Consider the following 13907-nt stretch of genomic DNA (forward strand, 5'->3'; position numbering starts at 1 on the left):
TCTCAGTCACAGAGCAAAGCAGGAGTAAGAGTTCGGGTGAGCAGAGCTCGGTGGGTTTGCTGCAAATTCTCATGGTTAGCTTAAGCTCCAGTGGAATTACTGTCCCTTGAGTTTACAAAGGAACATTTATATGCTGTGCCAACTCTGTCAAAGAGGTTTTAACTTCCAGCAGAGGATCAATAACAAAACAGTTGGAGTGCATTAGCAGCTTAAGATTTTCTAGTCACTTATTACATGCAGGTATTTACTCCCTGAACAAAGACAAATGGATAATTTTGGGAGGTGGATGTTACATGTCAGTTTCCTGGACTGTCATAATTTTAAGGTTCTCCTATTTCCTTTGAGCTGTTTCATTTGACACTAATTTCAGGTTCTCATTAGTCTGCATCTTTCTGGATAATTAGGCAGTACATAGAGTGCATTGATCATGTAAGCATGTGCCCTGTGTATTGCAGTGCTTTTCCGTGCCTGTTCTCTGGAGACAACTCTTGCTCCACTTGCTAAAAAGCAGCAAAAGTTCCTATTTCATTGGTTCTGCTCTTCACACTTGTCACCTCCTGAGTGATGACAAAGTGTGTCTGTGATCTCGTGACAGCCATGGGTGTACAGTCCCTCTCACGAGCAGTGGGCCTGCTCACGTACATGGAGTTTGGGAAAAGGCTCTGCCTTTGCATCCCTGCCTGAAGGACACCAGGCTGGGTCCAGGATGTGCTTTTTAGGCACAGTGCTGTGTCCTTAGGAAGGACAGCTTGGAGGAAAAGTGACATGGCTGAGGCTCTTTGGAAGCAGGAGGAGAAGACTGATGCTGGGTGTTGAGTTGGGCTCTGTTGGAGGAAGCTGACAAGAGGAGCAGCAGCGTGGCACGGCCCAAGTACCAGTCAGAACAATGTGCTGCCCACATGCTGTACCAGAGTTTCATGAGCTCCTGTCTGAGAGCCAGGAGGTGGCAAGGGAGGGAAGGATAGGCTGTCTGCTGCTGACAGCAGGAGGGTGGATGGGAATGATGCTGCCTGCAGCTTTCCAACCTGCTGTTTCAGAGCCAAATGATGGGAAGGGATTGCACATGTAGATACCATCAGAAAAAGGAAGCAGTGCATGACCAGAGGTTTTTGCATGCTGAATTAATACTTTTCCAGAGCTGGTGAGCATGCCACTTTGGCTGGAAGAGGGAGCTGTGAAGGGCTGGGTGTGAGGAGTCATGCTGTCATTATTTCCAGGTACATGTAAAATAGAAAGCTCCTTGTGTATTACAGCAGCCTCTCTTGGCTCTGCAGTGGCTTCCTTGACTATCTCATTGTGCCAAACTCTTCTTGTGACAGTGGCTACTAGTTTCTGAAAAAGAGATGTGTAAGTTGCTCTTGTGCAGTTGTCATCCACAGGTGGGAGCCTGGTTATATTTTTGTAAAATGAGTGGATAAGTGGCTGGCACCTGTCAGGGCCATTGAGGGCCCTTTGACTCTGCATTTTGGCCATAAATCGTGTCAGAAGGAGAGTGTGTCCATTCCGTGCCCTTTGTGTGGTGTGGAGAAGCAGTTCTGTTCCAGGCAGTGGGATCTGTGAGGTGTCTGCTCCTCCAAGCTCACAGCCAGCACAGGAATGGGATTGCTTCTGCTTCCCTTTGGGGTTGTGCAGCTGTTCTCCAGCAGAATTGGGCTAACTGAGAGAAGAACCAAGAGTCTTGGATATTTTGGAGGAAAAAAGCCTTGGGACAGTGAACACTTTAAAGTAAAAGTAAGATTGGTAAAATCTCAATTAGGAGAAAACTGCCCCTGGCTGTGTAAGGACAGGGACACTCAGGATCAGAGACCCTGAGGCACCGAAGGTCAGGTGAGAATTGCAGCTTCCTGTGGGGCTGCAGAGCTTGTGGGGTACTGTGGGGAATTCAGGGCTAGGTGGAACACACACACACACAAAACCCAACACAAACCCAAACAAAAACAAATACTCCAAATGGTGTATATTGAGTCCTCCTAAGGGACCAGTCAAGTCAGCTGGGAGACACAGTTCTTAAAATAACTGAATGAAATCCACATCCCACTTAACCTAATGGTATTACTTAAATAAATTTGATGATCCAAGGGATTTTTTCTGGCATCTAAGAGTTGCGATGTATTATTTTGCTTGTTATCTCTTATCTTCCACTCTCCCAGTATGGAGCACTGGTAATGTGCATTCTTGGCATAGTTTTATGGCTTCTGAACAAATTCTCAATCCTCTGTGCAATTCATAGATTTGAACTGCAATTTTGATATTAGGGAATCAGGTGAGATTTGGGACATTCTTCTTGCATCTGTGTATGACAGGTTTTTCTCCATTCCTCTAAGATCAGTGATTAGGTGTGCTTTTCCCCCTTGTAATGATATATAGGTAGGTCACTGCGCTTAGAATTTTTCTTTAGAGAGCTGGGAGAGACACAGTGTAGAAAAGATGGCTAGTGGAAAGACTAGAGAATAACAAATGGAAAACTTAGTTCTGATTAAAATAATAGCTTGGCAGGGAATGTAATTGAAAAATCATCTTAAATTCAGCTGTTTCATAATCACTAAGCTGAAAGCAGTGAGATCTGGAAAACAGCATGCAGATATTTTCATTAACAGCACCACCATCAACAATAACATCAACAAACCAAACATAAAAGTCCCCCACAAACCAGACCTCAAAGGAAGTGTATCCTGAAAGGCCAATCTAGATAAAGAAGTGCACAATTTCTGTAAGCTTACAGTAGAAATGTGTGTGTGCATTTATAGTGTAGTCATAAATAATGTGTGTATACAGTGGTGGTCCAGAGAGGCTGTGCAATCTCCACCCATGGAAATACTAAAAATCAGCCTGGGCACTGTCCTGAGCAAGCCTGTTCCAGCTGACCCTGCTCCAGCAGGACTTGGGCCAGGGGATCTCAAGATGCTGCTGCCAGCCTCAGTGATTCTGGGATTTGTCTTTCCATTAAGGTTTTAAAAGCCCATGGAACATCCATTGCAAATATTCTGTGAAATAATCTTTGCTAAGAACACGCAGCATATTGTAATTAATGTATATTTGTCTTTATGCTTTGGTTTTTTTGGTAGTGCTCTGTTTTTTGGGGGAGTTTATTTTTGGGGTTTTGATTGGTTTTTTTAACATGTCAGTAGAGAAAAGCAGAAGTCCCTTGGTCTCCCTGTAAATATTTGAATGTCATCCTATCTGAGAGGCGAGCGCAAACCGAGTAGGTACTGATTTCCCAGTAAGTCTGTCTTTGTCACTGGTACTGCCAGTTCCCACAATCCTAGCATTCCCAGGCCATCAGTCAGTGTCTACAAGGAACAATTTTCAAATATTAAAGCATGTGAAAAGACACACAAGCCAAAACTCAGAGATCTCTAGGGACTGTGACCTCTTAAATGGAATATATTCTGACATTTTCACAGGCTACATGAAAGAATTCCAGCAGGGTCATTCCATTTGGTAAACTTCTAAACAAACATTCCATCATTTTAGTTTGATTTATAGATATTATTTTTTTTAATTATCTGCTTATTGTGAAGAGATTAACACAGGAGACATGACCTGTGACTGACTCAATTCAAGGCATCTGGTATATGTGAAATCCTGTTTGAGGGCTGGCATTTGAGTGATTACAGGAGATACAGAAAGCATGTTTTCCTTTAAAGAGATCACTTGATCAAACTGTCTTATTCTGACCTTTTTTCTTGAAATTCTTTGTGTATAACTAAATGCATAGCTAGAAAAGAATGTTGAGTTAATTTTAAATTCCATTGTATAATTGTTTTAATTTGTTAGAACTAAGTCCTAAGTGCAGATGTTGTCGCTGAAGTGTCATTTGTGACAGAGCCACTACGAGAAGGTAACAGGGAGCAAACAGAACTGGTGATTGGTGTGCAGCACTTACTGTAGGCAACTTGTGCAAATCAGAGGTAGCACAGTGGCTGATTAAATATTGTCCTCTACAGGATATATATATATGCAGTTAAATGTAGATCTGTATAGTTAAACATATACAAAAATGCACATTTTAATGTACTCTATATACACATTTTAAAAATATTTATTAATGTAGATGTGTATATGGGTAAGACCAAATGGAAGGTGGTTTTCATTTAAGCAGTGAACACTGCCAACATATGTCCTCCCTTAAAAGGAATTTGTGTGGGTTTTAGTGGGAGTAGAAGAACATGCAGACTTATAAATTTGACATCACTGTAAGTGGTTGGTATTTTTCTGGGAAGGGTGACTGAGGTAGATGGTGACCATTATTTGTGTTGTTTGGGTCTTTATTGCCACAATGGTGGAGAATTTAGGCAGAACAGAGCTCCCCCAAAACAATTCCCCTTAATTAATAATTTGAAGTAATGTTCTTAATGTTTATAGAAGTAATAGAATAAGTTATAATAGGGGTTATGTAAACTGATGCTTTAGTTTGTGTAGTCAGAGCACTATTTTCCTATGTGAAGAAACTATTACACCATGATCAAGAACTCGATTATCCTAATACAATATAAAGCACCAAGATATTCATCAAGGTGTATGTAAAGCCAAGGTGAAATAGATATTTGAGTAATTAGACTTCTTTCCCACTTGAAAATGTTATTATGGTAGTGAAAGAGTTTAAGCACCCAAGGGCATTTGGTTTGGTTTTGTTTTTCTTTTTGATGGGATTGCAAAGGAATGAGTTCCATATGATGTGAAAGTTGGAATGTACTGTTAAAGCAATTGTTGCTTAGTTACTTGGTGTTTAATGAGGCTGTGAAGCAGCTCCCAGTCAGTGATGTCACTCAGCACTTCACTGATGCTTCACCCAGACAAGGATTTGTTGTGAGGGGCAGACAGGCAGGCACTGGGGAGGTACCTGGGGCTGCATTGCTTCCTCCTGTACTTTGGAATTTTAGTTTATATCTACTAGACACTTCCACCTTTTAAATAACACTTGTGCTGTAGGCTGAAGGTTGGCAGAACACTTGGAGTCTGTGCTGCAGAAGAATGGAAGGAACAAGTGCTGATGACCTTAGATGTAAAGCAAATGTTTGTGAAAAACTTGTGCAATACATTGCTTTTAAATGAGATTCTGGCTTATGAAACTGACAGAAATGTTCCATTCTGAGGCCTTTTTTCTTCATTTCACCCACTCTTATGCAGTATATTCAACTGTAATTGAAATTCAAATGAGAGGTACTTCTGCCCTCTGAAAATAATGCAAATTCTAACATTTCATTTTCACTGAAACCAAGAGCTTGTTGTGTGTCTTTTACTTCAGCTTCTGGTTTGGATACACTGATGCAGTTTGTAACAGAGTTCAAACCTGTAACTGAAAAATACAACATGCAGGACTCAAGATTTTCTTTCAGCTGGAAGAGATACTTCGGTTTTGTTGTTTGATAGAAACCAGTCTCTCAGCCACAAGTTTTGTTTCTAGGTCATTATAGGTTTTTCTGTGAGTCTCAGTTTCATTTTGCTATTTGTAATGTTAAAACCAGCTCATTTGAAACAGGTACATGCTCAAATTGCAGAGGTTTTATGTCCAATGTTTAGTTTGGAAATGAGTAGTTCTCTCTATTACAAAACATTCTCCATTTAAATAGTCAGCAGCAGAAAGAGAAAAAGAAAAATTTGCAATTTGAAAAAGTTTTCTGCCTGTTTTTAACAATGCCATCAATTTCAAATTACAATCCAAATTCCAGCTCACTTTTAGACACTGAACACAAAATCCTTTCAAACTCTGAATGGAGTTGTAAGATCCCAAGCTCTTTCTGTCCCTGATTTATATTGTGTAATTCATGGGTTGTTCTATTAACTGTATTACTGCTAAAATAAAGAGTAGTCAAAGAACAAACAAGTTGGTATTGTTTCACTAATACTTACACTAGAGGATTTTTTGTGGTAGGCCAAAATGGGTGATTTGAGTGGGAAGGTGTTAAGTTCCCACCTGTAAAGTCACAATTTTAGAAATCATGGTTCTTTAAAACCAACAACAAAAGTAACTGAAATACAAAGCAGTTTTATCTGTCAAAACAATCTTCAAGGCAGATACTGCCCAAACACCAGCAGTGTGTTAGTGTGGTGGTAGTGGTTCATGACAGAAATTCTGCTATTTCATAAGAGCTTAAAAAATTGCCATCAAATTTGAAAATGCATGAGTAAAGCTCAGGAGTCATTGTGGTGCTTTAGCAGTCACAGGTAAGAACATATGTGAGCCATTCTAGAGGAGTTCCAAATTCATTTCATTTGGCAGGGAAGGAGGAGTCCTTAACTGGCAGGTGGGTGAGCACTGGGGGCAGCAGGCAGCACTGCCTGGGTTCCCATGGACCTGCTCATGGAACACCTGGTACTGGTAGGGAGCAGGGGAATTTGGTACAGGAACGTGCTAACAGTGTTTCTGTTCCTTCTGGTACAGCTCTCAGGAATGCTGACCAAGTCCATCATAGGAACAGGCACTTTTCCCACCTTGCAGTGCTGTCGAGCTGGGAATTGTGAGATGCCTCCAGGTGCCTGTGAAGCTGTCCCAGAGTTTTAGACTTTTCCAGCAGACATGATGAGATGATGATTAGTTTTTCTTTGAAGCCTTATCACTAAAAATATAACAACTATATTGTTGCACACTCAACCAGTAAAACCAAGTTATCAATTGAGCTTGGATTAAGGTGTATTCAGGACTGCTGGGAAAACAAAAGGTTGTTGGATAGGAATATTTTTTCATGATGTGGGAGATAAATGTTATTCTTCATATCCCTGCATATTCTCCATGCAGGGATTTAAGAAAAACTTATCCCTGAGCAGAATATCCAGATATTCTCCATATTCACAGTATAACTGAATCTGGAACAGAACTATTTCCTTCTTCAAAGGCATCTTTTCTTTGTCTTCATTTGTTATGTCTGCCCTCACCCAACTATTCCATATTGTATAGCAATATTGGCAATGGCAGTATTTGGTTACATGAAAAATGCACAGCATCATTTTGACCTTTCATCTCTCCTAGTCTGTACAAGAATTTCCTCATTCTTATTTTTCATAAAATGTGTAATTCCCACTTTTCATACTAAGGATTTTGCATGTTACTGTTGAGATTTTGATCAGACTTCTTAAAGGTCTTCTAAAATTTTCATCTGTGTTTTAAGCTTGTATTGAACTAAGAGGTGAAATTGAAGCAAAATATGAGGTATAACTTCAAGTAACTGAAGCAAAAGCACATTGATCTGCTGTGGGGTGGCTACCCTTGGAAAGGGGGAGGAGTGGACAGCACCAACTCCTAGCTAAGATCAACTTTCTGAACAAGAGAAACGCTCCTGAAGGCTTGAACTGCTCCCACCCAGCTGCTGTTACTGTGCTCAGCTTTCACCTGAGCACTGGGTACTCTCAATTTATGTCAGGCAGTGTAAAGGGATAGGAATGGATAGAACTTCTTCAGAAATATGGTGTTTGAAGAATGTCTTTCTCTGGCACCTTTAATTACACACTTCCTCATTAGGGCATGGAATTTTTTAAATTTCAAAATACTGTTTTTGAATCAATGGGAAATCAGTTCAGAGTGTGTGAAGTGCACTGTACCCTTTTCATAAAACAATTTGTGCTGTTATATATTGGTATACTGTTAGAATATAATTAATCAATCCAAACAATTAACTTCTCTCTTGGTACAAGAAAAATGTGGAGTTATAATCTGTTATATCAGAAAGTGTGTAATACTCTGTTTATTGACTGTGTCAGAGTTTAATGTGTGTTTAAGTAGTATGTGTTTGTATTCTGCTTGTCTGTTTTATTTTCTGAATGTGTGGAGTTTCTCAACAGTAGTTTTGTTTCTTATGCACAGTAAGTGTTCAGCTGCAGGCAAGTGTTCAGCTGAGGAAGTTAATTTGATTTATGAAGGAGCTTTTCCACAGTATTTTTTCCTTGTGTTCAGTAAAAATCACTGCAAAAGCAAATGTATTGGAATAGTCTGTAACTTGTCTTTAGGCAGAACATAATTTAAGCTGATAATTTTTATACAAATGATGTGCAGACAACTGATTTTTAGGCTGGGAGAGTGGCCTCAAATCATTCATGCTGCAAAGAGTTTTTTGCCTGTATTGTCAGCTCCTTACATGTCAAGAGGTTGCTAAAGCCTGGTGAGCTCACTCCTCCTTGGAGTGTGCAGTTCTGAGCAGATCTAGGTCTCCCTCTCCCAGCAGCAGGCAAACAGGGAGAGGCTTCCAGATCCTGCTGGCTGGGCCAGGCAGCTTCACAGCCCGTGGTGTCAGTTGCCCTGGCAGTGCACTGTCAAGGTGAACAGTCAGTGCTCAGTGGCTGCCTCGTAGAAAGATCCAAAGAGGAAAAGATGGGGGTTTTTTTCTAGTTTCCATTGCTAAAATTTCTGTGTCTCAATGTATATAGGTATTTTCAAATCTGATTCTATGGAAGTGAAACATTTTATCTGAATGGAGATATCCTTTATAATTTCAGGTTGAAGGATTTAAAATACAAAGTAGAGGTGCAGAAATTGTGTGCAATGATAGCATTTTTAGGGCAAAGGGAAGGGAAAATACACCTGCCAGAGTTCCTAGCTGACATGTAGAGACTCTTAAACATTATGTATACTTTCTTTTCTCTAAGTACAGGAAATTAAATGCAGACTCGTCTGCTGTTCCCTTATGGCCAATGCCAGGTAATTAGAGGGGATCCATTTCCCTGAAATCTTCCAGGTTGACACTGAAGTTGATGACTCATGTAAGATAAATGGGATATGCTGCAGAGAATGGCAGATCAGAAGCTGTGGGAGGAAATACTCATGAAACTGTTGGGAATAATGAGATGTGTAACTAATGCAAAAAGGAAAATAATAAAATACTCGGGGCTTAGATTTTTACAACAAGGAACAGAGGCTCTCATACTGCAGGAAAGGCATGGAAATAATCACTGGTTTTCCCAGTTACCTCTGCTAGGTACCTGTCTCTGGAACCAGTCCTGGGGTTGATGGGTGGGAAGGTTCCTGACATAACTATAACATTTCCAAATCCCGCTGTGCAGCTTTGTTTACGGGTGAAACTTAATGAGTAATGAATGTGCCGGTCAGGCAAAGATGAAATATTTCTGCTGCCTGCAGCAGTGTTCTGAGGAGTGGGGGCAGGGAAAAGGAAGGGGGGAAAGGGAGAGGGACCTCAGCAGTAGTTTGTCTTAGGTATCAGCGAATGCTCTCCAGCAACTGCTGGATTTATTTTTAACCGCTTGACTCATTCTTTGTCAGATGATTGACCACCGAGCTGCACATTGAACACCAATGTGCAGAGGAAGCGAGCGTAACTCCAGGCACAGGAGGAGTGTCTGCCTGGGAGGAGAGGCGGGCTTTGGGAGTTCGGCTTCACATGCTCGGTGCCCGCGCTGAGAGCGGGCTGCGGGCTCGGAGCGGCCACAGCCAATTGAGCCGAGCCGGGGTGGACTGAGCCGAGCCGAGCCGAGCCTGGCCGGGCCGAGCCGAACCAGGGTGGGCTGAGCCGAACCAGGGTGGGCTGAGCCGAACCAGGGTGGGCTGAGCCGAACCAGGGTGGGCTGAGCCGAGCCGAGCCGGACTGAGCCGAACCAGGGTGGGCTGAGCCGAGCCGAGCCGGACTGAGCCGAACCAGGGTGGGCTGAGCCGAGCCGAGCCGGGCTGAGCCGAGCCGAGGCGGGGCAGCGCCATGGGCGGCGCGGCGGTGCCCGGGCTGCTGCTGCCGTAGGAGCCCGCGGCCGGCCCCGTGCGGAGCGCGCTGCATCGCTGCCCACCGCGGCCTGCGATTTTTTCGGTGCTGGATGTTGCCATTCTAAAGGATTCCCACCATGATCGATAGCTCCAAGAAACAGCAGCAGGGCTTTTCCGAGATCTTACCTGCAGGAGATCTTAAGCCACTGAAGGAGAAGGAATGCCTTGAGGGGAACAGCCAGAAAAGTCTCAAGGAAGGTCAGTCACTTGCTGCTTGGGGGACAGAGAATGCAGAAGTCCTGGGCACGTTCAGTTCACCAGCATGCCTGATTTAATGCTGTAGGTCAGAAAGAGTTTTTGTACATTAAATGAGGTATTGTTTTCCCTCTGAAAAAAAAAATACTCTAAAAGCTGAATATTTATTTTACCTGGGACCAGAAAAATAATGATAGTTTGATAGGAATTGTAGTATGAAGAAAAATGAGCAATCAAGTAGTCTTCAGGTTATCACTTAGTGCTGAATTAATTAAGGACTTTGAAATTGTCCTGTAAATATTGCACAAAGCGCTTCAAAATGTCTCTATTGAAATAAATCTAATGAAATAAGCATCATTAAATATGGCATGTCAAAATAAAACCCCCCACACCTTTAGTATTAGACATATTGTTACCTCATTTTCAACAGTGCTTTTCTCAGCTCCTTTCTTTGGAATTCTGTTCTCCCCTTATACTTCAAATTAGATTTGATTCTGGTTTTGAGAAGTGTGCTTTTCAAACCACATTATGTCTTTTTAAATTATTAGATTTCAGCTGGGCATTAAACTGATAAAATGCACGGGCATTAGTTTCTAAAATAGCAGTAGTCTGAGAATATTTGGAATATCATTCAAAGGTAACAAATAGAACTATATGAGATTCATTTGAAGTAATCTCTGTTAGGCTGAGGCAATAATGCTGCTGAGACAGGGGAATTGTCTTACTCCTGCGGGCAGGATTCCTCCCGCTGGCCAGAGTGAAGGAGGAGAAGGCAGAGACCTCTGGAGGGCGGCTGCCACCCTGCCCAGAGCCGTGGGACACGGCAGGAGTAACACACCAGGCTCTGGCAGCTCTGGGCTCAGCTCCAGCTGCTTAATCAATAGGACACAAACTGCATTTGTAGTAGACAAAACTCCTGCTTTCCTTTTACAGCACTCTGCTTTGGCTTTTCCTCCAGATATCTCTGGATTTTCTGGTGAATCAGAGACTTCTCCCTTGGTGTGGTGGCAAGAGTTCTATGTGAGATACTGCCTTTATCAGAATTTAAATGCTGGGTTTGTTTGGGGGTTTTGTCCATTTCTTTTCCTAAATTTGGATCTTAATAGTGTTTAAATTGGCAAAAAGATAGCCCATATTCAGTACTAAATTCAGTACTTGACAGGTTAGTTTAATGCCCCCCATTACTTAGCTTTAAGTTTGAGCTAGGGAAAGCCCTGATCTTTGTGCAGGGTACTGGTACTGAAGGTGTGTTGGTGATCAGGAAGGTACTGAGAGGTTGGGGAGGTACTGAGAGGTTGGGAAGGTACTGAGAGGTTTGGAAGGTACTGTGAGGTTGATGTTGCTGCCTGTGGCAGTGGCTGAGAGCAGAACTGCTCTGCCTCCCTTGTGGCAGGGAAGTCCTGCCTGGGAGACAGGATGAAAGAAAGGGCCGGCAGTGCCTCTGGCTCGGGGTGCTTTTGCCTCCCAACTCAGAGCAGCCCAGTTAAAGCCCTGCTGCTGCTGCTGCTGAGGCTCTGGGGACAGCAGCGAGAGAAGGGAGCCAGGAGGGTCACAGGGGTGGGCAGTGATGTAGGAAAGAAACAAAACCTGTCTGGGGTAAGCTACCAAAAAATCAAGAGCAAAAAAACATGGCAAAGGCAGCAGGGTGGGTAGTGTAGGTGGGCTGATGAGTAACCACAGCAGTGATTATTATCTTCAGGCCTCTTCAAGCATGTCAGTTATGGAGAAAGTGGATGAAAGAATGTACATTACAGTAATGATGGTCTGTCAGAGTAGCAAAAAACCTGCAATTATGGGATACTCTGCCAGTCTAAATTCATTAATATTTGAGAGCATAAATTATTCACTGCATACAAGAAGATATGTTTTCCATAATCACTATCTTTGCTTCCTTTTCTGTGTTTTAGTACCTGTTCTCCATTTTCACTTTCCCCAGTGAATATATCTTATTCTTTTATCTCTCCCAAGTTTGGCAATGTAATGATTAAAATAATGAACCTCTTCTTGAGAGTTTGATTGACTACAGGATCTCCTCTTCCAGCCTTTCCTCCTTCTAAAGCTTAGAAAAACAATCATTTTCTTTCTTGTGGTATATAGAATGAATTATTGAAAACACTCCAAATCTTCTTGATTTACATCTAGAGGGACTAAAACAGAGCTTCATGTTTCCAGTTCATTATGTTATAAAATATGTAGTTCAGACACTTTATAGATTTTTAAAAATTCAGTTGCAGTTGTTAGTTTAATCCTATTTAAATAATACTACAGGTAACAGATTTTACTTTTTGAAAAACATAAATTGTAGGACAACTTATTTTACAGAACAGTATCTTCTAAATTAGCTTGTGCCATTCTGTCTCTCTTTTTTTTGCTCTCCTCTTTTCTCCTCCTTTCTTCCTCCTTAAAATGATGTGGCTGGTTTTGCCACGTGAATTATCAAACATTTCTTCCTTAGGACACAAAAATACTTAAAAATATGATATATGAGTTATAAAACTTGGAAAAATTAAAAATGTAATTATGTAGAGATCCAATTCAAAAGGTGCCTTTGTTTCATAAGCTACTTTGCACAGGTTTGGTAAATGTAAAAATCCTGAGATAGTGCAGTGCTTATTTCAGCAATGAGTACCTTAAGAGAACTGCAAGGTGCAATATTTTTTACTTAGTATTTCTTTATAAGAAAAGGGATTTTTGGTGGAAGCAAAACCAATAACACTGTCTTCAGCAAATTAATATTAAGGACATTAGCAGTTTAGATTGCAAAGCTGAACTTTTTCTTTCCTTAGGCTATTGATACACATTATAGCATCCTGTAGCATGGGAGGGAATCCTACTTACTTCTTGTAAACAGCTCAGATACTGTTGTTGCATATTGCCTTTTTTGTGAAAAAAGTTCTTTTATCTGTCTGATCAAAATTACCTTTGTTATGAGCAAGGAACAAATATATTTTCTGTCTCTGAGGTGAACCACACAGTGCTAACTAAACAGCTTTTTCAGAAATTCCTGTACCATTGACTGTACCTCCTGCAGCATCTTGTAGCTCTGTCAATTAAGCAACCAAAACACTTGGAAAATTCAAGTGAAAAGCCTTAAATGTGCATACAGTTACTAAGGAATATTCAGTGCCATCAAACAGTGCACCTGTTGGGACCTGGGAATATATCTGGCCTGCAGATTGAAAGGTTTCCAACAGCACTGGAGAGAGTTGAGGAGATCTTGTTTTATACCCTGAGTTGTTTCAGTACAAAGATGGGTGAGCTCTATGACCATACAGAACTCCTGAAGACACAGTATTAAACTGGTTAAACAGTTCAGTCTGGTGATTAGGTGGGATTTAAAAGGAGGCTGAATCCCAGTTTGTTTGCACCATATTTTTCATATCATAATCTGAGTTTCAAAATTACCAGTTGCCTGCAGGCTACTCTAATTTAAAAAAAAACTAGCCAGGAAGGAAATTTTATTTCCACCTTAAAACACAGTTTCTTTCCGGGATTTGTAATGCATTTTCAATTTACTGGTTTGTGAGGAACTGGAGACTGGCAAGTGCTGCAAACAGGATACAGGGTGCAATGAGTGGATTTCTCAGGTGTGCACTGGAATTGTCTTTGTGCTGCCTGAGTAACAGATTACCAGGTGTAGTCAGGAAGGATTTCTTCCCCTCATCCCTTGCAATCAAATCCATGGTGCATGAGAATTGTTTATTCAAAAGACTTCCTGCTATTGCTGGCATGTTGAGTATTGATGATACTCTTGACCTCTTCTGCTCTCCTGCCCTGGCATGATAAAGATTCTGCTCTTGGTTTATTTGGTTTGGTTGGTTTTTATAAAGAAAAAGCATTAAGTTGTGTCATCTGGTGTTTAGAGGTGTTTTTATGACCCCTTATTAGTGGTAGTCCATCAGGTATGTTTCTTGAGACACAGATAATGAGAAAAATACTGGTGAGAAAGTGTTATTCTTTTGTTAATAAAGGAAGCACTGTAAATTCTGTGTAATGATCCTGCAGGGCT

At 41.4% G+C, this 13907-nt stretch overlaps 1 protein-coding gene across 4 annotated transcripts in view; it reads left to right on the plus strand.

Moving 5' to 3' along the window:
* The window catches only part of MRTFB (myocardin related transcription factor B), a 64103-nt gene that overhangs the window by 18061 nt on the left and 32135 nt on the right, over positions 1 to 13907 (plus strand). The window contains exon 1 of one of the 4 annotated variants that reach the window (XM_058035183.1): positions 9661 to 9901. The exons of 2 other annotated variants lie outside the window; for them this stretch is intronic. In XM_058035183.1, coding sequence (XP_057891166.1) covers positions 9781 to 9901 — 121 coding nt within the window. In that variant the 5' untranslated portion in view covers positions 9661 to 9780. Of the gene's footprint in view, positions 1 to 9660; positions 9902 to 13907 lie in introns of those variants that run through there. One more of the 4 variants, XM_058035181.1, reaches the window with a different exon arrangement.

Source organism: Melospiza georgiana, chromosome 16 (genome assembly GCF_028018845.1).
Source record: "Melospiza georgiana isolate bMelGeo1 chromosome 16, bMelGeo1.pri, whole genome shotgun sequence".
NCBI lineage: Eukaryota > Metazoa > Chordata > Aves > Passeriformes > Passerellidae > Melospiza > Melospiza georgiana.